Genomic DNA, 27,110 nt, shown 5'->3' with positions numbered 1-27,110 from the left:
CTAATAAAGAAAACAAGCAGCTTCTGATGTATAATATTAGCCACCAGGGCATATTTTTTCAAATGTGCAGCAGTTGCTAAATGTTTATAGTCTGCAGTGATATAGCATAGTTTCCATCATTTATTTGGACAGTCTACATTGATCAGTAAGTCTAGGCTCCTTAAACATAAATCTTTTATCCTTCAAGCTAAAATGATTCAGAGCACCATTTTGCTGGAATAGGCCAAGGATACACTGTTTCCATTGCTTAGCATGGTGGCTGGCACATAGTAAGTGCGGAATAAATGTTTATGTTGTTGTCATTAATAATGATGAAAATGACAATAATGAAGATGACATGGTTTCATTCACTCATCTTTCCCCTCCCCCTTCACATTTTCAGAGAAAGTTCTCTGTAGTGGTGGAGTCAAGAGTAGTAACTAGGGAAAAGGAACTGTCTAATGAGAAGAAAAAAGGTAGGGTTGTTCCTAACTGGCACTGTCCACATTCCAAAGGTATGTAATAGAATTGGGAATAATTCCCCCTCCCCCATTGGGCTTTTTTTTCCCCTCAACTTTATGCTCAGACAGGTACAAACTTTATACCACAAAGAAATCCATAAGATTCAGTCATTTGTTCAATTTTTCTTTGCCAATATATTGTTCCTGAATTCATGAAGATATCTGTGATAGATGGAAGAATTTTGGATGCCATTCTTGGAATTCAGTAACTTTACAGGCTCTATTAGGATGCAATTTTCAGTTAAATTAGACAGCGGTATGTCATTGGCCTTTAGATATCTGCTTATTCCAGAAGTATTTCTATTCCTGCTCCTTTTTTTTAACCTGTTTATCATATACTCTAAGAACATCTATCAACAATCTTCTTTCTTGTTGGTGAACAATTGTTATTTCTATAGCTGTCTTAGTTTGATGGGATATCTGGATTATTAATATTGAATAGGCTTTCATTAGAACATTTTTAAAATATCTTATGATCCACTTAGTAGTAGTAGCAGCATCAGCAGCACAGTAGTAATAGCAGCAGCAACAGTAGTAGTAGTAGCAGCAGTAGTAGTAGACAACCAGTAAGACCAATGTGATCATTATAAATAATTTTCAAAGGAAAGCAAGGGATGGAAAACCAAAAAGGAAACAGTCTTTGTACTCAAAAAGCTTACATCCCATCCTAGAAGATATGTATAGTAACTACAATCATATACAACATATATGGGAAAAAATATAAGGGAATTGGGCAGAAAAAGATGAAGAATGCTTTACTAGGAAATATGACATGCTACTTAAGTGCTACTCTTTTATCCCCTTGCCCATATTTTGACCCTTTATATTTGTGCAATTTCAATGGTATGGGATACAATTAAAGATAATTTATATTTTAAATACATAACTTATTTATACTTATATAACTTATATACAATTTATATTCTAAATATACAACTCCATATTCAAGTCGGTTCTCAATTATCCTAATCTATGAAGAATAGTGCTGACCAGGAGCATATTAAAAACAAAAAATCAAAACAGTCCTGCTTCTATGTCTGTGTCCCTCCAACTAGCATCTATTAGAGTACTATGCTAAAGTGAAACAGCCTTTTTTCAATTCTCCACAGTTAATCTCCTCTCTATTAATATAGATAAGCAGGCACTGACCACTAGACAACTAGATGGTAGAGTGGATAGAGTGCTGGGCCTGGAACCAGGCAGATAGGAATTCAAGTCTACCTGAGACACTTACTGGCTAAATGACCCTGAGCAAGTCACAACCCCATTTTCTTCAGTTTCTTCATCTGCAAAATGAGCTAGAGAAGTAAATGGCAAATCATTCCAGTATCTCTATCAAGAAAACCCCAAATGGGGTCACGGACAGTCAGACATAACTGAAAAAGCACTGGCATATATAGGTTTTTTTTATGATTACTTCAGAGGCTAAACAGGGATCTATTCTTTTCTATTCCATTCCATTAGACAATCAAACCAATATCTAAGCTCTCAATTAGTATATATGAATGAGGTTATATAGAAGCAAAATGCAATGGATTTGGGGACACAAGACTACTGTGTGAGTCCTGGCTCTACCACTTAGAATCTAGGTGACCTTGATTAAATCATTAAAATTTGCAGCCTCAATTTCCTCATCTTCAAAACAGGGATAATCTCTCTCAACAGGGTTGCTCAAAAGTTGAAATGAGGCAATTCATTGGAAAGGCTTATCTGTAAATTGTCATGTAAATGTGGCTATTATTAATATAGTCCATAGTTTTGTCCACCTAAAACTTAAGGGAAAAGATCATTGGATCATAGACTTACTATCTAGTTCAAACAGCTCATTTTACAGATAGGGAAACTGAGGCCCAGGGATATTAAGTAAGTTGTCCAAAACCACACAAGTACTATGATATGAATATGAACACACATTTTCCAACTATAGAGCCAGTGGTCACACCAAAATCCATTCTTTCTCCCTCTCTCCTTTCTTTCCTTCATTCCTTCCTTCCTTCCTCACTTCCTCCCTCACTTCCTTCCTTCCCTGACTCTTTAAAAATCTAGAGCTAACTGAAAGATATACTTCCAAATGGTCTTAAATCAACTGCAGAAAACTGTTGGTTTGTTAGTTCCCCTCAAGGCAAATTGAAAATGAATCAGCAGCCAATTTAAAGGGGGTACTATGTGAATGACACGAAAAAGGCCCTTAGCATAATGTTTTCTTTGAAAAAGTAATCAAAGAATATTAAAGGAAATGTTTAAATGGTTCCCCCATACCAAATAATGTTGGATTCACTGATTTATTTTAAAACATAATCAAGTAACTTAATTACTCTTTCACGGTTTCCAGATCTGCTTTCTATTAGGATTTAGAAAGCTACCCAAGAGAAAAATGTTAAGGCTGTTCATTTCTAAACTTTGCTTGGAGTGAAGGGGGAGGGGTGTGTTACATGAAGGAGGTGGAGGAGAAGGAAGAGTGACTTTCAAGACAGAGTTTCCCTCTAGTTTCCTAGGAAATACAAAATATGGTTTGGGCCTTGTTTACCTTCATGCAAAATATAAGATACCTCTGACCTCTGGTAGAGGTAAAAGAAATAGTGAGAGGGAAATAATTACTATGTGACAATGAACCAGGTAGAAAAGGTTCTCAGATGCTCTGGAGAAAGACTAATTCATTTTCTGATGATGTTTCATGTGGTGTTTTGTTCTAAATGTGTTCAATGACTCATTGTTTTATAACATTGGATATAAAAATACAGGCTGGTTGAGGAGAAAGAGCAAAATAAAGAAGTTGCTCAATACAACTCATATCTGAGCATTCCATGAAAGGATGTCACCAACAGGAAGGATGGAAAAGGACTTTAAAAAACCAATGTGTTTGTTTTTCAAATTAAGCCATTTTCAGTATATAATAGCTTACATTTATTATGTGGCCCTGTTCCGGTGAACATTTTTGTCAGTGAGTTGGATAGATGCATAAGGGGTAGGCTTATCCAATTCTCAGAGGACCTCAAAGTTGGGGTACATCAATAACATATGGGATCTTGGGGGCTAGAACAGTGGGCTGATTGTAATAAAATGAAATTCAGTAGTGTTAAATATAAAGTCTCACGTTAGGGTTTTGCCCTGGGCAGAAACTCAAAATCAGTTCTAGTGTGATACAACAACACACTTAGAACTCAAGTATACAATTAGGCCATAGCTTTTCTAAGAGTGGTACAAAGACACAAGAATGAGCGCAGCTCCAGGGGACCTTGGACTGTCTGAAAACCCCAGCTCAGTAACTAGAGGATCAGATTCTTTCCTTCCACTAAGGTTGACATTAGTTTTGAAAGATTTTAGGAGACTCCAAGGGGCAGACAGAGCAACTGCTGTATATTTGGTGAGGAGACCTCTCCTGTCCAAATGGTTCCATGAGGTTCCAGCCTGTGGATCAGATCATCCATGGAGAGGAAATTTCCTTTTCAGTCATTGCCAGCATGTTACAATTAACTCCTAGCCTCTTATAATCTATCCTCTGACTTCTGGCCTCCGAAGACCTGGTGGGCAAGATCACTAGTGTCCATGAATAATAGTAAAGTTTTAGAAGCTCATAACTCTTTCTGGTAAAGGTTAAAAAAAATGGCATCTCCATAGTATGGCAACTCTGATGCTTTTGGCCTACAGATTCAAGTAGTTATTAATCTGGGGTCCCTCTTCCATTCCTTCATTCTCTAGATACTCACTTCCAGACTAGATGGTGATTTCTGGGTCAAACACAAAGCACTATGTTGTAAGCAAAGTAAACGGGCCACATCTGCTTCAAATTATAAAAAATAAGAAAATTACTACAATAGGGCTATACACCACTGTCCCATGGTACATAAATGTCATTGCAAACACTGATGCTCACTAGTAGGTCATGAAGTGGCTCCTTCATCTTCTCTGCTTTTCCTTTACAACTGGTTATCTGGCAAACATATGGGGCCAATTTGGCACAAGGAGGGAGGATGATCTTTCCTACTGATCACGCCAATTGTTTCCTCCGGAGTTATCAGATATGAGGAGCTCCCTAAGGACAGGTAGAGAAGGTCCTATACGTTCTTTTGAAAAGGCCTTCCCCTCCAGATGGACACCTTAAATTCAAGGGCCTGCACCTGTGCTCCAGATCATTCCCCTGACAGAAGTCTTCATCCCCTCTTTCCAGCATTGCTAGGTTTCAATTAAACCCTGAATTACCAATTTTAAAAAAATACAAGTACAAAATAGAAGAATTGTGGTTGAAGAGAATTTTGTCTGAAATCTCTGGGGTTAGAAGATGATGTGACAAATCATGAGAGCTAATGCCTTCCTGGGCTGTCTTAAGTGAGGCATAGCTTCCAGGAATAAGGAGGTCAGAATCCCTCTGTCCTTTGCCCTAGTCACATTTCATATGAAGTGTTGTGTTCAGTTGGGAGCACCACTGTTAAAGAAGGATTATGAAATAAGCTGAAGAAATTCTAGAAAAGGGCAACCTGGATGGTAAGACCTATGTTTACATGGTAAACTTTTAATAAATGCTTAATAATTGAGTGATTAATAAACTGAAGGAACTGGGTATAGTTAGCCCGAAGAAGAAAAGACTGGGGGAGGGGGGGAAACAACATTATAGCTGTTTTAAGGTATTTAAAGGGCTGAATTTGAAAGAGAGATTAGACTTGTTCCATTTGTCTCAAAGGCCAGATGGAAAGAATCCACACTTCTGGGACTTAGGCCTTGCCTCCCCCACCTCTGTGGCTTTACACAAGCTGTCATGTATGCCTGGAATGCACTTCCTAATCATCTCCACCTCTTAGAATTCCTTGCTTCTTTTCAGGCTTTTCTCATGTTCCATCTCCTATCGGAATCTTTTCCTGATTCTCCTACTTCAGTTCTCTCTCTCTCTCTCTCTCTCTCTCTCTCTCTCTCTCTATTTCAACTTACTATGCCTCTAAACTGTTTGCATGTTGTATGCTCCCAACAGAATATAAACGGTTTTTAAATTTTGTTTTCTACCTCTAGCTCCCAACTGAAGCTTTTTCATACTGGCTCTATTACCGATTTCATGGTCTTCAAAATCATGCCTCTACTGCTGTCTCATCCTTCACATCTCTCAGCAACTGGAGCCTACTCACCTTAGAACATCCTACCACCACTCACTTCTACAACTGGTGAGGTCTCTTGGGAACTCCATCTTATGAAGGAGCCAAGACTTCCAGATACCGTCTCCCTTCCTCCCTTCACTTTTCAGCTCTCTTGTGTGTGTTGGTTCCTCCGTTAAAATGTAAGCTCTGTCAGAGAAGGGACTGTCTTTTGCCCTTCTTTGTATCCCTAATGCTTAGCACAATGCCTGGCATATAGTATACTTAATCAATGCTTGCTTCTTTTCTTCCTAACAGAGTGCCTGGAAGATAGCTGGTGCTTAATAATAGTTTGCTGGATTGGAGTCTGACAATACCTGTGAGGAAAGTAGTATAAGTACTAACACCCTTATTTTATAGATCAGGAAACCATGTTTCTGAGCATTTAATATTCGCAGACATTGAGTAACTTGCCTGAGGTCACATGGCTGTGAACTATCAGAAGTAAGATTCAAACCCTGGTCATCTGACTTCTATTCCACTGGTCTTGACAACATATTGCTTGGTATATATTTGTTTGAATGCTGTCTCTCCCATTAGATTGTAAGTTCCTTGAGGGCAAGGACTGTCTTTTTCCACATTTTTTTGTATCCCTAGTACTTAGCATAGTGCCTGACACATAGCAGGCACTTAATAAATGTTGATTAACTGACTGATATTCAATTCTACAAACATGTATCAAGATCCTACCATACACATGATACCATACACTGTATAAGAACATGTAAATGTTTTCTGAATTTTCAATCTAACTAAAATAAGCATGAATAACCATTCAAGGGAATAACAATAAACTAAATTTGTCCATCAACATTGTAGTTATACTCAAAAATAAGAAGATGGATTTCAAATTAGAGTAATCAAAACAAAAGCATTATCTAAAGGTTGAAGTACTTCATTCTCCAATCAGATTTGTGTTCCAGATCTCATTAAGAAGAAGAGCTCCAAAGAGCCCAAGCATGGAATGCCCCAATAAATCAATCAAACATTCATTTAAATTCTTACTGTATACTTAGTGCTATTGATTCAAAAACAAGAAGCTCCAAATGATCCCAGACACTCAAGAGCTTACATTTTAGTAAAGAAGACAATATGTGCATACATAAGCACAAATATTATATATATATGAAATAAATACAAAGTAATTGGGGAGGCAGAACATTAGCAGGCAAGGATCAAGAAAGTCAATATAAAAGGTGACTCAAAGAAAATCAGGAATTTTCAAAGGCTGGGGTGAGAAGAACATGCATTCAAGGCATGGATGACAGTCTGTCTAAGGGCAAGGAGACAGGAGATGGAGTCCATGTGTATGGAACAGAAAGTAGGTCAGTGGCTAAATCAAAGAGTGTGATGATGGAAAGAATATGTAAGAAGTCTACAAAGGTAGGAAGGGGCCAGTATTGAAAGGAATTTAAATTTCAGATCTTATCATTGATCTTAGAATCAATGGGGAAAAACAGAAGTTTATTGAAGGGATCCAAGTATGCTAGGTTCATCAATCTAGAGATGGAAGGGACTTCAGAGGCCATCTTATAGATGGGGAAGATGGAGTCCCAAAGGTTGTAACTTGCATGGGTTCACACAGGTGGTGAGGGAATCAGACCTGCACCTTTGAAAAATCACTTTGATGGAACTGGAAATTGAGGGGATGCCCATCAACTGGAGAATGGCCAGACAATCCGTGGTACATAAATGTAATGGAATACTATTGTGCTATAAGAAACAGTGAGCAGGCAGATTTCAGAAAAACCTAGAAAGACTTACATGGATTTAGGCTGAGTGAAGCGAGCAGAACCAGGAGAAAATTGTACACAGTAACAGTAACATTGTGAGATGATCAAGTATGATTGACTTAGCTCTTCTCAGCAATACAATGATCCAAGATAACTCCAAAAGACTCATGAAGGAAGATGCTATCCACATCCAGAGACAGAACTGATGGAGTCTGAATGCAGATTGAAGCACACTGTTTTCACTTTCTTTATTTTTTTCATAGTTTTTTTTTCCTTTTATTCTGTTTCTTCTTTCACAACATGACTAATATGGAAATATGTTTTACGTGACTGAATATATATAACCTATATCAAATTGCTTACTGTCTTAAGGAGGATGGAGGGGAGGGAGGAAGCAAGAAAAATTTGGAACTCAAAATCTCACAAAAAGATGAATGTTAAAAAAAAAAAGAAAATCATTTTGGTGACTATGTGGAGGATATGTTAGAAGAAGAAGTTGGAGTTAGGAGGACCACAAAGCAGGCAGTTGACTGGATATGTAGAGTGTGGGAAAGTGAGGCATTGAGGATAATACTATAATTGCAAATGTGGAGAGGGTGGTACTGCTTGGTAACAATAATAGGGAAGTTCAGAAGAGAGGACGGTTTAGAAGCAAAGATAAGATTTCTGTTTTGGTCATGTTGACCTTGAGATGTCATTGGGGTATCTAGTAGGAAATGTCTAACAGGCAATCGATGGATTTTGGAAAGGAAATCAGTAGAAAGACTAGAGCTGGAACCCAGGAGCACTAGATTCACCAACCTTTGAAATGCCCAAAACAACAACCACAACCCCTAAAGAGTTGTATTAAAAAAAAAGGTTCAACACTTTGAGATAGATACTTCAAAAATGATATGTCTATTCTTTAATTCAATAAACATTAAGTGCCTATTATCTACACGTTGCTGAGCTGGCTCCTGGGGATATAAAAATTTAAAAAGTAAGTCATGGGGATGGATGAGATCACCAAGAGAGAGAAGAGAGAGAAATTGTAGACGACTGAAAACAGAGCTCACATTTAGGGGAAAGGAAATCCATTTAGTTAAGAAGGCTCTTTTACAAAATACAAATCTTCCATACTTTATCATTTGAAAAATAACAGCAGGCACAGAGGAAATCTATGGTACATGAAATGTAATTGATTTTTCACACTTTCTCATATGACCAATATCTAAGCTTCAACAGATGCAAACTTAATAATACCAAGTCAGTTGGATTTTTTTTAAATTGTAGATTCTTATTTCTGACAAATATATCTGGATACAAACCAAAGTATTATTCAAATCCTATGAATGCCCTTTACATGAAAGAAGAGTAGAAATACAAATAAAGTTAATCTTAAGGTATATCTTAAGATATAACATATAATATATATAGTTAACCATAAAACTTATTTTTATTTTTAATGTGTCATTTGTCTTCCTCTGGGAAAATTTTTAGGGCTGCATAAAATAATTATATTGATTTTCTGGTTAGTCCTTTTTCAGTTGTGTCCAACTTCTTGAGACCCATTCAGGGTTTTCTTAGCAAAGCTCCCTTTACAGATGAGGAACTGAAACAGACAGGGTTAAGTTGACTTGCCCAGAGTTACACAGCTTGTAAGTGTCTGAGGCCAGATTTGAACTCGTGAAGATGAGTCTTCCTGACCCCAGGCTCAGGACTCTACACACTGTGCCACCTAGCTGCCCTGAGTATTGAAGTGTGTTCAAGTTCTTTGCAATTTATGCCCCTTCTAGAATTTGCTGTAATACAGAGATGGACATTTAGTATGATTATGAATATTGATCATTTAAATTACTTAGAAAAATTAGTCTATAAATGCTGTAGTGATATAATAGGGATAACTGAAGAAGTTCTGTGGTTTCATGCTTAGATCATTTTTATTTCAAAGATCCTTTTAGGAGATCTGTTGATCAGTTCTCCAGCCATTGGTGTATACTCACAATATGGATTATTCTGAAGTATATTAAGTGGTATAAAAGGTGTAGTAGAAAGTGTAGTAGAAAGAACACTATCCTTAGACATAGGAGAACTTAGTTAGGCAGTTGGCTTTGCCATTAACTTGTTGTGTGATCTTAGGGAAGTCACTTCAGCTCTTTCATGGCCTCAGTTTCCTCATCCTGTAAAATGAGGGGGTTGGATTAACTGATCTCTAAGGTCTTTTCCAAACTTATCATTCTATGCTTTGGTGACCCTTGAAATTATCTGAATGTTTCATGAAGGGAATTCTTATTAATAGTTACAATCAGCACTGCAAACAATTAACCACCATTTTGAAAGCACCTACTACATGATCAGTGTTATGCAAGTCACTGGGGTTACAAAGGCCAAAATCATACAGTCCCTTCACTAACAGAGTTCACTTTCAAATGGGGGAGACAACAAGCACAAGTGTAAGTGTATATAAAATATATACAAGTTAATTTGGAGAGAGAAGGCACCAGAAGAGCTGAGGGGGATCCAGAAAGGCTTTGTTTTGAAGGTGGCACTTGAGCTCAATTTCAAAGGAAGCTAAAAATTCTGAGACAGAGGTTTCGCATTCCAGTCATGGTAAACAGCTGGGGCAAAGTCATGGAAATGAGAAATGGAACATCAAGAGTGAGGTAGGGCAAGAAGGCCAGTCTTACTGAACCATGGAGTTCAATAAGGGGAGTAACCTCTAATAAAGCTGTAAAGATAGATTGGAATCAGGTTGGGAATGAATTTAAGTGTCAGGCAGAGGAGGTTGTCTTTGATTCTAGTGGTAATAGGGCATTTATTAAACATGTAATATATGGCATGAACTACATTAGCAAGGTGCTAGGGATATCTAAAGAAAAATGAAACTGTCTCCAATTTGAATGGGCTTACATTCTATTGAAGCTGATGACATAAACAAATATGTTGCAAGTCTATTGAAGGAGACAACATATGTGTGTAAATATATTCAAACTATTCCCCCAAAATTAAGGTGATTTGGGGTGGAGGTGGGGAGTGGGGCACTAGTTGCTGGGAAGATCCAAAAGGCATTGTGTATAAGGTAGCATTTGAGCTGAGTTTTGAAGGAAAATGTAGATTCTAAGAGGTGAAAGTTACAAGCAAGTATATTCCAGATATCAGTGACAGGCTGTGCAAAGACATGTAGGTGGGAGATGAAAAGTATACAAGGAGCAGTAAAAAGGACAATTTGGCTGAATTGTAGAATATATGATGGGGAATGACATATAAGTATGATAATTGGTCTATTTCTAGGCTCTACCTGACCCAAGTGATTCCATGCTTGACCACCAATTGATCCACCTATGTACCAGTTCCATGTAACCAATATTGGTTTAGTCAAATTCACTTAAGCAAGAAACTTAAAGTTCTGCTTATCACAATCCCATCAGAAAACTTTAATCCTGGTATGCAAGGTTAGCAAATTGTTAATCAAAACATTCTTGAAACCTATGTACCTCCCTAGTTACACCCAAATCAGAATAAAATGTAATTGGAAAATGTTTAACAGAAAAAATAAAAATATAATACAACATAGATAATGTTAATTTGTAACCCTGTATGCTAGAAGGATGGTAGTTCTCTGGACAATAATAGGAAAGTCAAAAGGGAGAGTTTTAGGGGAAAAAAGATGAGTTAAGTTTGAGACATATTTAATTTAAGATGGCTATGAGACACCCAGGTTAGCATGTCCAATAGTCAGTTGGAGATCCAAGAGTGGAAGTCAAGAGAGAGGTTAGGACTGGATAAATAAATCTAAAAATCATCTACATAGATACAATAGTTGAATCCATGGGAGCTGATTAGATCACAAAGTGAAAAAGCATTGAGTGAGAACTGAAGAAGTCCCAAGACAGAGCCTTTAGGGACATCCATAGTTAATGCACATGGCCTGGATGAGTATCTATCAAAAGAGACAAAGAAGAAACATTCAGATAGGTAGGAGAAGGGCCAGGAAAAAGCAGATTCACAAAAACTTAGAGACAAGACAATAGCAGGAAGGGAGGGATGGACAGTGTCAATGGTTACAAAAAAAAATCAAGAAGAATGAGGATTGAGAAAAGATTTTTTAGATCTGGAAAATAAGAGACCATTGGTAGCAATAGATAGAATGATAGAACAAGTCAGGAAGATTTCAGTTCAAATCCTCCCTCAGACACTTATTAGCTTAACCTCTTGCCCTCAGTTTGTTCAAATGTAAAATGAAGATAATAATAGTGACTACTTCACAAGGTTGTGAGGACCAAATGAGATAACATGTAAAGTACTTTGCAAATCTTAAAGTGCTCTATAAATGCTAACCATTATTATTACTATTAATATTTTTATTGTCAAGGTTTTTTAAAAGGGATTCATGCATTGTAAAGAGAGATGAACTTGAGGATGCTTAATGTCCCTTCTAAATTTGAGATCCTAAGATTCCTCCTTTACAAAAAAAAAAAGGTAAATTTTAGTGCTCTTAGAATCCAGATGTCTTGCCAATGTATCATGAAAATTAACACATTTCTAAAGTAAGATCTCTATTATCATGCCTCATCTAGGTCTAAATTACACATTGTAGATGTATTATATGAATTCTAGGTATGTTTCTAACCCATACTATCAAAAGAAGATTTGTGAACTGATAAAAAAAATCCATTAGTACTTAATGGTAAGAAAGCAAGGGTCCATCTTCACTCCAGCTGATGTACACTTCCTGAGAATTTGAGATTTTGCAATAGTAGGGAGAAGGGGTTGAAGGAAGGAAGATTGTTTAACTCTGTTAAACCACTGTGAAAGTTTTGTTTTGTTTTGTTTTTTTAGTTAAAACTTTGATCTTTGATAGTTCTATGAGACACAGTTGCCTGGTGTTCACTGAAAACTGGACCTAAAACGACTGGTGGAGAAATGAAAACTACAAAGCAGGAAAATGATGTAAAGTACAGACAGGCTATGTAAAGAACACAGACAATAACAAACTTAACAGCTAAACTTAGTTCTGACTCATGGAAAATGGAATGGGAAATAAGGTTACTCAAATTTGGACTAATGAATCATACAATGTAGAAGACAGATGTCAAGAAAACACTTTTGTAAGACCACAGAAATGATAACTAAAAGGAGAGGAAAACATATACACACTCCCAAAGACCAATAATTTTAAAGAAAACCCCAAACTATTTGCCAACTTTTCTTCATTTCAGAAGTTGACAGAGCCCATGTTAAAATGTTGCTAGGCATACCAAGCTGCTTAATTTTATAAACAGAAGTTCAAAACTGAATGTGGAGACTTTTTCTTGAACAGTAACTTCAATCTGGTCACCAAGTTTGGGCCTACATCTTTGAGAACCACAAACCTACATATACAGTTTCAAAGGGCAGGTGTTAATAATAGATTTTCATGCGGAAACACACCAAGTATACATTTCACAATTAAATAAAATTTTGGAAATCTAGGTTATGATGTTTTTTTCTAGGTGCATAGTCACACCAAAGGTACTAGTCTCTAACAGGGAAAAGCATGGTGTAATCACTTCACTTTACATCTGCTACACTACCTGGTTTCAGCTTCACTAACAAGATGCCTTTCCCAGGATAAGTGCATTACTTCTAAACTCACCATGGTGCTGCTAAGTCAAACCTTGATTGACACTACTTTCCTCAGTCTCCTTTTCCCCTCTCTCTGGAGGTCAAATTACTAAGCTCCTCCCAATGTCTTCCTTTATTAGAGGGTAGAAATTGGACTTCAGCTCATTCTACTTTGCATATACTCCTCTGCCTAGTTTTAATTCCATGGAAGAAGATGCTCCCATGCTGGTACCCCCTGGTGTCATTCCTCTGCCCCACACCCCCCCCACTTTCCTGTCTCCTTTTATGTATTGTCCCCTCCTGTAGATTATAAGGTCCTAGAGGGCAGGTACTGTCTTTCTTCTAATGAATTGTATCCCCAGTATTTAACACAGTGTCTGGCACATAGCAGGCATTTCATAGATATTTATTAGATTAGACTGCATTTTGTGGCAAGAGATCTGGTCCAAGAGTTAGGACACCTGAGTCATAGCTTCTTAAGTCATCTAATATATCAAGGTGTCCATTTTTTCATCTGTAAAACAAAGAAATTGTTCAACAATAGGGTGATAGGAAGAGCAAAGGCCTTGGAGTGAAAAGACATGCTCTCCTCCGTTCCCCTTACTATATGATCTTCATCAAAGCCACTTCACCTCACTGGGCCTGAATTTCCCCATCTGTAAAATTATTAGATCTCTTCCAATTCTAATATTCTACAATTCTGATTAGATTATTTATATGAATCTAAATAACCATTTGTTTTACTCTATACGTGAAGTTTAAAAAATGAAATCACATTCTACAGGGTGGCGAAAAAGAGGTAGAGGGGAGGCACATGGGACAAATGTTAACTGCTATAGTTGTCTCCATTTAAGACTGGCCCTCAGAGGACACACTGTCAATACTCTCAAATGGCTCCCTGCAAAAATATGAGGAGCAAGTGGATTCAGAGCATGGTGACATGAGGGAAGAGGTTGTAGGTTGAATTCGTACAAGGGGAAATTGACTTCTTTTTTTGCTCCATGACCATAGACTACAATCTTTTTTCTGGTCCTCAGATGTTTTACAAATAAAAGCTACAGATATCAGCAGGTGAAAGATCGTTGATGGAGCAGTACAAATCTATTACTATTAAACAGTCAGTCAGTCAAGAAGCATTTATGAATCACTTATTATGTTTCAAGCACCATGTTAAGCAACAGAGGTAAAAAGAAAGGCAATACAGACCCTGACCTCACGGAGCTGACATTTCTAAACAAAGAGATGTTAGTTTCTTTTTTATAAAAGGAAAACAGTACAATTATTCAAAGAGCATTACTTCAGAATGGATAGTTAAAGAACAACTGATTAGGTTTTTCATTCAGATTAGTCCAAAAACCACAGGCTAGTGTATTGAAAGAATGCTTTCTTAATATTTCCGAGGGGGGATGAGAGGCATCTGGCTGTGTTTCCACACTATGTTTAATGTAAGGAAGCAAAAATGTACATGCAAACTTGTAGTGAAAAATGGTATTCTTGTAGATTGAAAGCCAATTAGGAGAAAAATCAAATGCTTTCTGTAGAATGTTAAGAACTTGGAGGGGAGAGATTATTTTGGTTTTTGTCTTTATAAAAACTGATGTGTCATACATGGGAGCTTAATAAATGCAAGTTGAATTGAATTTATCATCACAAACTATGTAATTTTCCTCTTAGTTCTTACAGCAGTAAAAACAAATCCTTCACTCTATGTGGCTGTATTCCCTAGCCCTTAGAAGTTCTCCAGGGCCTAACTTTCTTATTAGTAAACATTTCAATATACAACTCAGTTAGATTTAGGAGTATTGTCAAAGCCAAAACTAAATTGTCAATGAATGAATCATAAGTCTGATGTGTAGATGAGCTACTCTGCCTTAGCTGCAATTACTTTTTCCATAATTATGCTCTCTTTTCCTAACTCCGTTCCTTTCTCAGATGGTGCCGCAGTGGACTGAGTGCTGATTCTGGAGATAGGAAGACTTGAGTTCAAATACAGCATCAGGCACACTACCTGTATGACCCTACGGAAGTCATCTACCCTCTGCTTGCGTCAGTTTACTCAACTGCAAAATGAAATACACAATGCAACCTACTTCATAGGGATATTTTGCAGATCAAATGAGATAATAGCTGTTTTTAAAAAAAAAAGTGCTTAACACCATGCCTGGCACATAGTAAGTACTATGTAAATGCTTATTCTTCTCCCTTCCCCTTCTTTACTATCATGCAAGAAAAGTGTTAGTTATTAACTGAGATGAAGAGATCCTATGAGATCAAGTGTTAGAAAAAAGAGAAAATTGTGTTCCCAAATCTCAACTGGGCCCTCACTGTAGCAATAGAGTCCTTGTTCTCCACCCTACTGGATTCTATCTCCCATCCCCCATGGTGGTTGTTTAAAGTGGTGTTCTTCTTCAGCATCCAATACCACTTCCTCCTCCACCCTTAGCTAAGGAATTTCACTCATACTTTGCCCCAAAATAAGTTCCATCCAATATGAAATTCCTTTTTCTCTACCTCTCTACACTTTACAACCATATTTAAATAAGCCCCCAGTTCTGTCCTCTTTTATTCCAATCTCCAACGAAGAGGAGATGCTTGTCTTCACCAAAGCCACATGTACCCTTAATCCAATCCCATCCTTTTTCATCTGCAGCAAATTGAAACCTCAATCAGCCTTTCTCCCCTTCCTCTCCCTCCTCTTCCTTTCTCCTTTCTCTCCTATTCCCTCCTTCCACTTTCCTCTCCTCCCTCCTCCTCCCACCGCCTTGCTTTGTTCCTCCATTCTTCTCCCTCTCTCCTTTCATTTCTTCAATTTCTCCCTTTCTATGGCTCCTTCCCTGATACCAACAAACACTCCCAAGTCTCCCCCATGATTAAAAAAGTGTCAGCAGTCCCTACCATTCCCTCTCATCACCTTTATCTCTCTTCCCTTTCTCAACCAAACTCAAAGAAAATGCTACTGTCAAGATACTATTAGGAAACACCCTGTGTTCCGGAGCTAAGGCCCAGCAAGCAAACCGTGCCCTGAACTTGGCATAACAACAATCCTTTGCACTCACCCTTTGGATGATCTCAGCCATAGCAAAATCCCAGAATTGTTTCATTTGATTATTATATTGCTTTGACTAGCACCAGGTGTTCCCTGAGCCCAGATAAGCACCTGCAGTATCCACATCCCGGTCATGAAGCCCGGCTATGAATCAAACTTGTCTCATTGTTGCTGTTCCCCGTCATTGTCAGGGCTAGAGCTCACTGTGTAGTCATTGGTATATGTATTGAGATTTGCCCGGAGGAGAGGGAGAGAGCAGCACATGTGTCTAGTTTCCTTCCTTGCTTGCAAACCATTTCTCTCACTATAGAAAATAAACTTTTGTCTTCATCTCTGCACAGTTGCTCTTGCCTGCTCTGTCTATTCAGCTCCAGCCTCCACAGACCAAGAGGTCTGTGGTCCAGTTGACACTACCTATACTTACTGCTTATACTTCCACTCTTTTCACTTTTTAATCCATTTCAAACTGACATCCAAAATCATCACACACCTAAAACTATGCTCTGCAAAAAGTTGCCAGATCTGATGGGCTTTTATCAATTGTCATCCTCCTTGACCTCTCTGCAGATTGACCCTGTTAACCACTCTTCCCTCCTAGGTAAACTATCCCCTTTGGGTTTAAGCATCATTACTCTCTCTTGGTTCTCCTAATTGTATAACTGTCACTTCACAGTCTCCTTTGCTGGTTCATTATACATATTATACCCGCCAACAATGACTTTATACCAAGGTTCTATCCTGGACCTTCTTCTCTTCTCTCTATATTCCCTCATGTGGTGACTTCATCAATTTCTAGTAGTTTTAGCTACTTAAAACTTTATGTAGATATCTCTTAGAATTATATACCTAAACTTTATCTCTCTCTTGAGCTCCTGTCCCAAATGACCAAGGGTCTACGGCACATTCTGAACTGCATTATCATAGGAATCTCAAATTTAACATGTGTACAATAGAATTTGTTGTTGTTTTTCCAAAACCTGCCCCTTTCCCAAACATCCTTATTTCTCTGAAGGGCAGTTATCCTCCCAAGCAGTCATCCTTCAAATCTCAGTGTGGTCCTTGATTTCTCATTCACTACACAAATCCAGTCAATTGCCAAATCTTTCTGTCTCCATATCTCCTCTTTCTTCTCTCCCCTTTCCCCCTCTATACAACCACCACTACCCACCCCAGTTCAGACCTTCATAACATCTACGCTGAATTACTATAAATAGTCTATCAACTGAGCTTCATCTCATCTTTTCATCTGCTAATTCATTCTCCACTCAGCTACCAAAGAGATTTTCCTGAAGTGCTTGTCTGACCTTGTCATTCCTCTACTTAATAAATGCTAATATCCCTCTCTTATGCCTACTCATAAATATGAACTCCTCTCTTTAGTATTCAGTACCCTTACAACCAGGCCCTAGCATACCTTTCTAGACTTTTTTTTCTTTTTTTCTTTTTTGACCTAGGCAAGTGACTTGCCCAGGGTCACATAGCTAGTAAGTGTTATGTGTCTGAGGCTGAATTTGAACTCAGGCCCTCCTGAATCCAGAGCCGGTGCTCTATCCACTGCCCCGCCTAGCTGCCGCTCTTTCTAGATTTTTAATACATTATTCCCTTTAAAATAAGCTACAGTGAAGTCAAACCAACTTTCTTATTGTTGCTGATACATGATACTCCATTTCTCATTTCATGCCTTTGCACTGGCTATATCCCATGCCTGGAATCCACTTTCTCTTCTGATTCTTAAAATGTGGTTTCCCTCAAATCTCAACTCAAATATTACCTTCCATGTGAAGCCTGGCTAAATTCTCCCAGCTGTCTTCTGTCACAAATCACCTCATATCTAGTTTGTATATAATACTAAATATTTGTATATAGAAGACCCTGATTTGCTAAACTGTGGTACCTCCCACAGAGCTAGACATACATTATGTCTCTTTTCTATGGAATATGTGAGCCGGAGCTTAGAGAGGTAAAGAAAGAAATTCCTTCCCCCAAGTCTGCTGAAAGTTTATGGAAAATAAAGCACTTTTTTCTTTGTTCACAGAAAAGATTCTCTAGAGGACAGAAAGCATCAAGGGAAGCCTATCTGTTAATGGGTTTGATTTTTTATCAGGTATCCATAATTCCTATATCCTTTGATGATTCCCTGTAAAAACAGAATTAACACTACTGTTGTCTGAGAGTAGTCATTCTCAGCAGAATCAGAAACCCAAATATGTTTACTCTGTTTGCCTTTACACCAAGATTACCCCTCCACTATATGCACCTATTCGATTATTCAGCTAAGAATATACATACATATGCATATAGAAGGATAGAGAGAAAGATAGAGATTTATAATACTGGTCATGTGGCAAAATTTGCTTCTAGAAACAATCAATTTCTCTAAGATTCCATACCATATTGCCAAAGGTAGCAATCTGTGTTGTTCAAAACATTTGATGGAACAATTATCCATATCATTTACCACCATTACCAAAAGGAAGGGCATCTCCCTTTCCCTCAGTCTTTTCACACTATTGATTCTCTTTCTTCTTGGCATCTCCCAAGATTCAGACATGCTGGCACCTTCAATAGTATTATACAACTCATTAAGAAGCCTTAGGGCTAAAAAAAGATTATGGACTTTATAATTATGCCCAAACAACACCAATGTAACTTGGGACATTCAACAATAACTGAACTGCCTGGACTCACTGTTTTGAAAAAGCAGGAATAAGGGATAATCTACTTGAAGACTGAATACATTTCAAAATTTAACTGACTTTCCATGCCCTGAAATAAAAATTAATCCCACTTTACTTGACCAAATGATTATATCACCTCCTTTTATTAAATTTCTGAAGAAGAAACTATTTAATTCCATATTTATTAGGCACCCATTACATGCATAACACTGTGCTAAGATGTAGCTACAAAAATGAAAATGGCACAGTCACTATTTCCAGTTTTAGTAGAGATATAATACACATACACAAATAATGAGTAGTTAGAGACCAGAGAATATGAGATATCAAATAGTGATACATGAAAAATTCAGGGAAGCAGGGATCTCTTTAACAGTTGGTGAGTAGTAGTGGTGCTAGAGGTATAGGGGAGTGAGAGAGAATATTATCACAAAAGACTTCATAGAGCAAAGGAAACTTGAGCTGGTTCTTGTGGAAAGAAATGATTTCAACATGTAGATATGGGGGAAAATTCTCAAAGCAACAAATTTGAATAAAAGCATATTCCTGAGGCAGATAGATTCTCCCCCCCAACTATCCCATGATAAGGCTCAAACTTCTCAAACTATTTAAATTAGACACTACTTATTTTCTACATTCAGTTTGCTCATCAAACTCAGTTATTAATTACACATTTCTTGAATAAATGCAATTTTCCAAGTAATATGACTACAAAAATATGTCATCTTCAAAATCATAAAAATGAGTCCAATACCATGATCTCCAACTGTTCTTGATTTTAGATTCATTCTTGTGTAGAATGGCTTCAAAGACTAAGAAAAAGGGTATTTTATTAGTTGCCCCAAAAGCAATCAGGAAGATATTTCAGTAAACTTACTGCAATAACAAAGGGGAGACCATTCAGCAGCCATAAGTCAGATATGTACTTTGATTTTTTTTTAGAGGTGCAAGTAAAAAGTATACACTGATCTAGCCACCCTCTCTCCATGGTCGACTAGCTCATGATTAGAGATCCATGCTAATGAGACAAAGGTCCTAGGTTTCATCATCATGTGGTCCTGTTAGCACTGCTTCTGTGCCATGGCAACCAAAAGCCCTTTGACCCTGGCTAGACAGCTCACAAATTGGTGCCAAAAATGACAACAGGGAACAGATGAGAGTGTGGACAAATCCTACTGTTTTAATATCACTATTGGAAAGAGAAATGGATGTGCATGACTAGCTGATGGTAGGCTGATATTACAAATTAAAGAACATCATTATTATCCCACATAAATCCCTGGCTATCTTCTGTAATTCATTAATAATCAAATTTCCCTTGAAAATGAAATATATAACATAGAAAAATCTTGGCCTAGATTCTTCAGAAACACTATGGACATAATTACTTTAAATTTGACATAATTTGGGTAAAAGTAGTTTGTCATTTGTAAAAGGCTTAAAATTGAATTTATTGTTCCATACATACTATTCATTGACAAACATTAGAAGCTGGAGACATTCAGGAATATTGAATAGGCTCAGCTCAAAAGTTGCCTCCTAAACAAAGCCTTTCCTGTTCCTCTAGCTCCTAGTGAATGCTCGCTCATTCTCTCTCTCTCCCTCTCTCTCTCTCTCTCTCTCTCACACACACACACACACACACATATACACACACATATATACACATATATGTACACACACATATATATGTACACACACACATATATATACATACATATATATATACCTTAAATTATTATGTGTATAAATCCTTTACCCAATCAGAATGTAAGCTCTTTGAGGGTAAAAGCTGTTTTTTGTTTTCTCTTTGGACCCCCAGTGCCTAGCAACATGTCTTGCACATAGTAATTATATAAACAGTGCTTGTTGAATTTAAATGAATAAAAGTAAGCTTAAAGGAGATTTTGGAACAATTTACTTTACACAAAGTCAATAGGCTAAAAGGAATTTTAGTTCTTAACCTTAATGACATGTCAAATAAGAGAAATCAACTGTAATTATATGCCTGTCCAGGTATGAAAATAAATAGAACTTGAATTAGTAGCATTGATAATTCCAATTTATTTAATAAGAAACAAAATTTTAGTCCAAGACAGGCTAATCATCTAATGATGAATTTCTCTAAGAAAACAGAATGCAAAAACTTAAAAGTTCTTACCATTGTAAGAGTAAATGGATGGTTTTCTAGTGCAGACACTCTTGGGCAGTGAAGAATAATATACTGGAAGGAAGCAATGCAACAAAAATAAGAAAAATAAAGTTCAAATATTTCAATATTTTCAAAAATTAAAATTTAAAAACATTCTTGCTAGATTATTTGGAATAACTCACCTGGCCAGGTCTGGCTTTAAAATTTTCCTTGATCATTTGAACTTCCATGACATCTGATGGATGGCTGATGACTGAAATGATTGTCACAGGCTTATTACTCCTAATGCACCTGTAAAGCCTTTCAGCACAATAGAGGCACAATGGTAATGAAATCCAAAGCCAAGTCTAAACGAAAATAAGAAAAAAGAGAAAAGAAAAATACTTCAGAAACACTCATATTTCTATCCCCTTATCATAAACCCTTTGTAAAATGTTTCAAATTATGAATATAGAGAATCTAAAAATTATAAAGAAATGAAATTAGTCCAATAATCTTAATTGTGAAATGTTGGCTGCCACCCAAAGGACTCATTTTAATGGTCACTCTCCAACATCTTTAAGTAGGACGTCTGTACTCTGTTAAGCCATTTGACATTTACTACCTCATTTGAACTTTACAAGTACTCTGTAAGGTAGGTGTTGTAGATATTATTATCCCAGTTTTGAAGTTATGGACACTCAGACTCAAAGAAGTTGTGTCTTGCTTAGAGTCACCAAGCTACTAATTGTAAGAGGAAGGATGAATCCACATCTCATATGATTGCAAGCTCTTCCTTTAGATCATGCCCCTTTCATACTCTTCTTTTCTATCTATCCCTCTTTCTCAACTCTTTCAACATCCTAAATAAGTATTTCCTTTATTCTAAAACACAATGCTTTTTATGGAAAAAAAACTGCTCCAGTGACCTAATTCATTACCAGAGAGTCCTCAAATACACCCAGGCTTTCATAGCATATTAATAGATACTACACTATCTCCTTGGCATAGATTTAAAAACATAGCATGCAAATATGCTTTGAGGAAACACTTTTAATTCAAATGAGCAATACTGTATTAACTGCCTACCATATACAAGTCATGGGATGTGGGGCTTCAAAATGCCAACAAGTATTAAAAAAGGTTTCAGAAATGTTTATTACTTGATGAAATACATATGTTAATTATATATATTTATGTACCTTGTTTCTACTACACACACACACACACACACACACACACACACACACACACTTTGTTGTTGTAGTTCATCACTCATTTTGGGAGAGGACCAATGATATCATGGGTGGTCTTGACCTGCACTTGAATTGGATTTAAGTGAGGCAGAGCTGCACAAAGTCCTTCCTGTCTTACACACATACATGTATATTTTAGATAGACATAAAATGTATAGTTAGATATAGATAAGAATACAGATATAGATGAGATAGAGATGGAGATAGATTATACACTAGAAGAAGTGTAGGACATATCCTTTGTGGAGGCAAATTTCATCATGTCCTACATCCCTGGAGATTATTTTCACATACACACTTTAATTAATTCAATGGCATTTCTTTGAGTGATAGAGTGAAATGTAACCATTTATACTGATTTCTTATAATTTCAAAGTATGTAAATGGAAAGTTGTACTTCACATGGACCCCTGAGACTTAGTATCATGGGAATTATGACTGGTAATATCTCAAAATAAGAGTCTACTTTATTCACAAGGAAATGCATAGAAAAAAAGAGCGTCAAGTGCCAGTATATAGAAAGTTAGAAATTCCAGAAACCAAAGAAGGGAAAAATGCTAAAGGCCAAATAAGTGGAGGTCAGTGGTGGCAAAAAGAGAAATGTGCTTATTGTAGAAGTATATGGCACATATATATAAGGAAAAAAATTAGAAAAGGGTTTCTAGAAACAAATCACAAATGTGATATGGAGGCTTCATCATATATTAATATGGAACTTGAATTATATTGTTATCTCTTCAAGTTCTTTTTCTTCCAAAAGTGGAGAGGCTGAGAAAGTCACTATTTTCCTTGAAGAACAATTCAAAAAAATGGAGGAAGTAATGAGGGTAACAGCTATTCTGGACCTGAATCCAGCCAACAACCATTTGCAGAAATACAAATGAAAAGAATTTAGAAGGCAAACGAGCACTTTACTGCAGAATTTGTCATAGTAAAAAGCAGAAATCCAGGAGTAATCTGGTATTTATCCTAGATCTGGTGCAATCAGATTAAAAAGGGCACAGAGAAAGAATAAGTAGGATGCAATGAACTAATAAATTTCTGGAGAGGAAGTTAGCTGCAGTAAGATGGGAAGCTCTCAACAAAAATTTTGAAGATACGAGGAAAATTTATTCCAATGACAAGAAGGAACTAGTTAAAATATCTGATGTGCTGCACAATGAACTCATCAACCAACTTAGTGTTTTACAAGGAATATATGGAAGCCAAGAGAAGTATCAAAGTATGAATACAAATAAGCAGCACTTTCTTATAAGGACACTGTAAGGAATACTTATGCTTAAAGTGATGTCAGGCTGGCAAAGAATGTTAAGAACAATGAAAATGAGTCTTTTCTTTAAGAGGACAAAAAGGGACAATCCACTAAAAGTTATGGGTGAGGTGATGATAAGACTGAACTACTTAATATCTGTTTTGTTCCTGTTTTCTCTTTCAAGTATAATGACCTTAGAACTGGAAAATATGAATAACAATGCTTAATAGGAGGTGGAAATCCAGTATATGTGAAGAAGTAGCATCTTACTGTCTTCGGTGAATTAAAATCAGTAGGCACAAATTAATTACATTTCAAGGAATTGAAATAAATGGCAGATATGATTGCTGAATAATTACTAATGACCACTGAAATATCTTAAAGAAAGTATTCCTGGTGTAGGCGTGGAGGAGATCAAATGTCTTAATTTCCCAAAAAGAAAAAAAAAACCTCAAAATCTGAACAGAAGTGGGTATAAGATGTAAATTATAGGTCAATGAGCCTGACTTAAATACTTGGTAAAATTATGAAACATATTATTGAACAGGTTACTTATGATTATTTAAAAAAAGAAATTAGTGGTCACTTAAAGTCACCATGGGCAATTGCTTCCCAGATATTTCTTTTCCTCTAACTGCCCTCTGCAATGGCCTCCCAACATCTTGACCTGGCCACCATTACCAATGAGCCAGCTAAGTGGCACAGCAAACAGAATGCTGGACCTAGAGGCAGGAAAACTTGAGTTCAAATCTGGTTTCAGATATTTACAAACTATGTTACCCTGGACAAGTAATTTAGTTTCTGGCTGCCTTAGTTTCTTTTACTGTAAAATGGGAACAATAATAGAACCTACCTCACATGACTGTTCTTAGAATCAAATGAGATAGCATTACTAATATACTTAGTATAATGTCTAACACATAGTAGGCACTTAATAAATACTCATTCCCTTTGCCCAACCCACTTCCCCACAAAAAGGCTAGTGCCAGGGGGCAGGGGGAAAATGGAAAGATATTACAGCAAGAATTGATGGCCCTACTGTTGTTTAGATTCAAAAGAATTGCTACCTTCTCATAGTCAATCTTTTCAAATGAGTTGTCACCTCATATGGAGCAAAGTTAAGTAAATAAAGATGTACAGTACAAACTTTCTATATAGTTTCCCAGTGGTTACTGTGGTAATGCTCTTATTTTCAAGTTTGTCATACTCTGTTACCATCCAAAAACAAACACGAAAAGTAATCTGCTTGAACATCCTCAAAAAAAGTGGTTAGCCCTGTATGAGGTCAGGACACCCTCTTGCTTATCCAGTACATGCTGGGAGAACTGAACATTGATAACTTGTTATACATACATGCTTCTGAGCTCCTGGAAAACTAGATAGCTTTTGAAAAAAATAAATGCTGGAAACCCACATGATGCACACAACTAGACAAGAGCCCTGATTCTGATTGACCAGCCTCCCTTCCTTTCATCTTATCTGTATATGCGGTTATATGTATATCTTCACAAACACACACTCCTATCACCTCTCTTCTCCTTCATCTGAACATGATTTTGTATCACAGACGGTTTCCCTTTTCTTGCATTTTCTTTTTTAAAAAATGTCACCAGTCCCTCCTGTTATTATTGATGTATAAATAAATTTAGCTTAAAAGAAAGTAAAGTAAAATAAAAGTTAACATTAGCTTTGCTTCATCAAGAACATGCCATGCCAAATCAACTATTTACTTTTTTTTTGGACAATTATAACTAGTCTGGGAGAATAGAGGAATGTTAAATGCTCAGCATACACAAATTACAGCAAAGCACATGAGAAGTATTCTACTTCTATTCTTCTGAATGAAACAGAGAGAAAAGATGACTGAAATCAAAAACTTAGGGAAAAGTCTTTAGCTTACATATTAGATGACCAAATCAGAGCCTAAAATCCTGACAAGCTAGAGCAATTAGATAAATCTCATAAGATGAAATTTAATATATATAAATGTATCATGCATTTTACATTTGGATAAAAAACTCATTTTTAAATTCAATTCAACATCTATTAAGGTCCCATTATGTATCTGAATGAACCTATGCTAGAAAATGGGATGCAAAGACCAAATTAAAATAGTGCCTGACTTCAAGGACCTTATATCTTAGTGGGTAGGGGAGGGATGAGAGGTGGAAGTACAGCATATACAAGGGATTACACACAGGCAAACAACTACGAGGTAATTTGAAGAGAGAGAAAACTTTACCCTGAAGAGACAGGAAAGTTATCTTGCAATATTTGACACCTGAGCTAAGTCTTCAGGGAAGATAAAAATCCTGAAAGGAATGAATTCCAAACTTGTGCCAATTCTCTAATGGAAATGGAATATCAAATCCAAGGTGCAAGGAGTAGGCCAATTTCACTGTGTTGTAAAGTACTTGAAGAGAAGTAATATGAGATAAGTCTGGAAGAGTAGATTAGAACCAGATTAAAGAGTAGGTTACAGCCTTAAACACGATGGTAAAAAGTTTATGTTTTATTGTAGAGGAAATAGGAAGTCATAGAAGGATTATGAGCAGGAGAGTACCACCACCACTGTCATATCTGTACCTTGGGAGTATTATTTCAGTAGCTGTGTGAGGATGAATTAAAGAGAAGATGAAGTGAAGTAAGGGAATCAATAAAGAGTCACAAGAATATAGGTGAAAGGATGAAGGACAAGGCAAAAGAAAGGAAGAGAATTATGCAAACTATGTTGTGGAGTAGAGTCAACAATGCTTGGCAACTAAGTGAATGTTGGAATTGAGGGATAAAGAGAAGTTAAGAATGATTCCATAATTATAAACCATGATGACAAAGAGGATAGTAGTATCCACCACAGAAATTGGGAAGTTTGGAAGAGGGACGGGTTAAGAAGAAAAGGAGTTCCATTTTGGATAAATTGAGTTTGATGTGCCAGTGGGATATCCAGATAAAAATTTCACTTAACTTTTATTTTATTTTTTCTCAATTACATGGAAACAAAATGCTTACAATTCATTTAATAAAAATTTGAGCTCCAAATTCTTTCCTTTGCTTGCTTTTCTCCCTTCTACTCAGTCTCTATTCTAAAGGAAGTTACATCTTAATAGATTTAAAGCTGGAAAGTATCTTATAAGCTCTCCAATCTAAGCCCTTCCTTTTACAAATAGGGAATCTGAGGAACAGAAAGGTTAAGTGTCTTGCTCATGGTCATGGAGAAAGTTTCTGAGGCAGGATTTGAACCTAGGTCTTCCTGTCTGTAAATCTAATGTCCTCTCCATTAAACCATACTGTCTATCAATGACAGGATGTATTCTGTAAAAAAAAAATAGTCCCAAAGGAAGAGGGAGAAAATGACATCAAGTACAGAAGTAGAGAGTTTAGCCTTAGTGAGCAGATGGATGGAGGAGAGAATGTGTGATGCTGCTCATGATCTTGAGGAATGGAAAAACATTATTTGAGAGATCTCCCTTTTAATAACCAATATTGTCATCTGCCTTAGGTTGACTATACAGCAGGAAACTTGAAGAGACAAGAAAAGATTTGGCACAGTCAATGAGGGGAATGAGGGAGTCGATGAAGTAAAGCTAAAGGACCGTCAGGTGGTAAAGAAAGAGACTAGTATTGGAAATTAACCAGTAAACACTGTTGTGTGCCAAGCACTACATTAGGTATTAAGGAAAGAAAGACAGAAAGGAAATAATCCCTTCCTTCAAAGAACTCACAGGCAATATGTACACCTATAAATGTGCTTCTATTTATCTATGGATAGATAGATAGATAGATAGATAGATAGATAGATAGATAGATAGAT

At 36.8% G+C, this 27,110-nt stretch overlaps 1 protein-coding gene across 2 annotated transcripts in view; it reads right to left on the bottom strand.

Moving 5' to 3' along the window:
- The window catches only part of NOX4 (NADPH oxidase 4), a 223,993-nt gene that overhangs the window by 106,834 nt on the left and 90,049 nt on the right, over positions 1 to 27,110 (bottom strand). For both annotated transcript variants that reach the window (XM_027848190.1, XM_027848191.1), the window contains 2 exons: positions 20,995 to 21,159; positions 20,822 to 20,884 (listed from right to left, as the gene is read on the bottom strand). In XM_027848190.1, coding sequence (XP_027703991.1) covers positions 20,822 to 20,884; positions 20,995 to 21,159 — 228 coding nt within the window. The remainder of the gene's footprint in view (positions 1 to 20,821; positions 20,885 to 20,994; positions 21,160 to 27,110) is intronic.

This window comes from Vombatus ursinus, unplaced genomic scaffold, assembly GCF_900497805.2.
Source record: "Vombatus ursinus unplaced genomic scaffold, bare-nosed wombat genome assembly UNPS02005659.1, whole genome shotgun sequence".
NCBI lineage: Eukaryota > Metazoa > Chordata > Mammalia > Diprotodontia > Vombatidae > Vombatus > Vombatus ursinus.
This window is presented reverse-complemented; position numbering and strand designations above follow the sequence as displayed.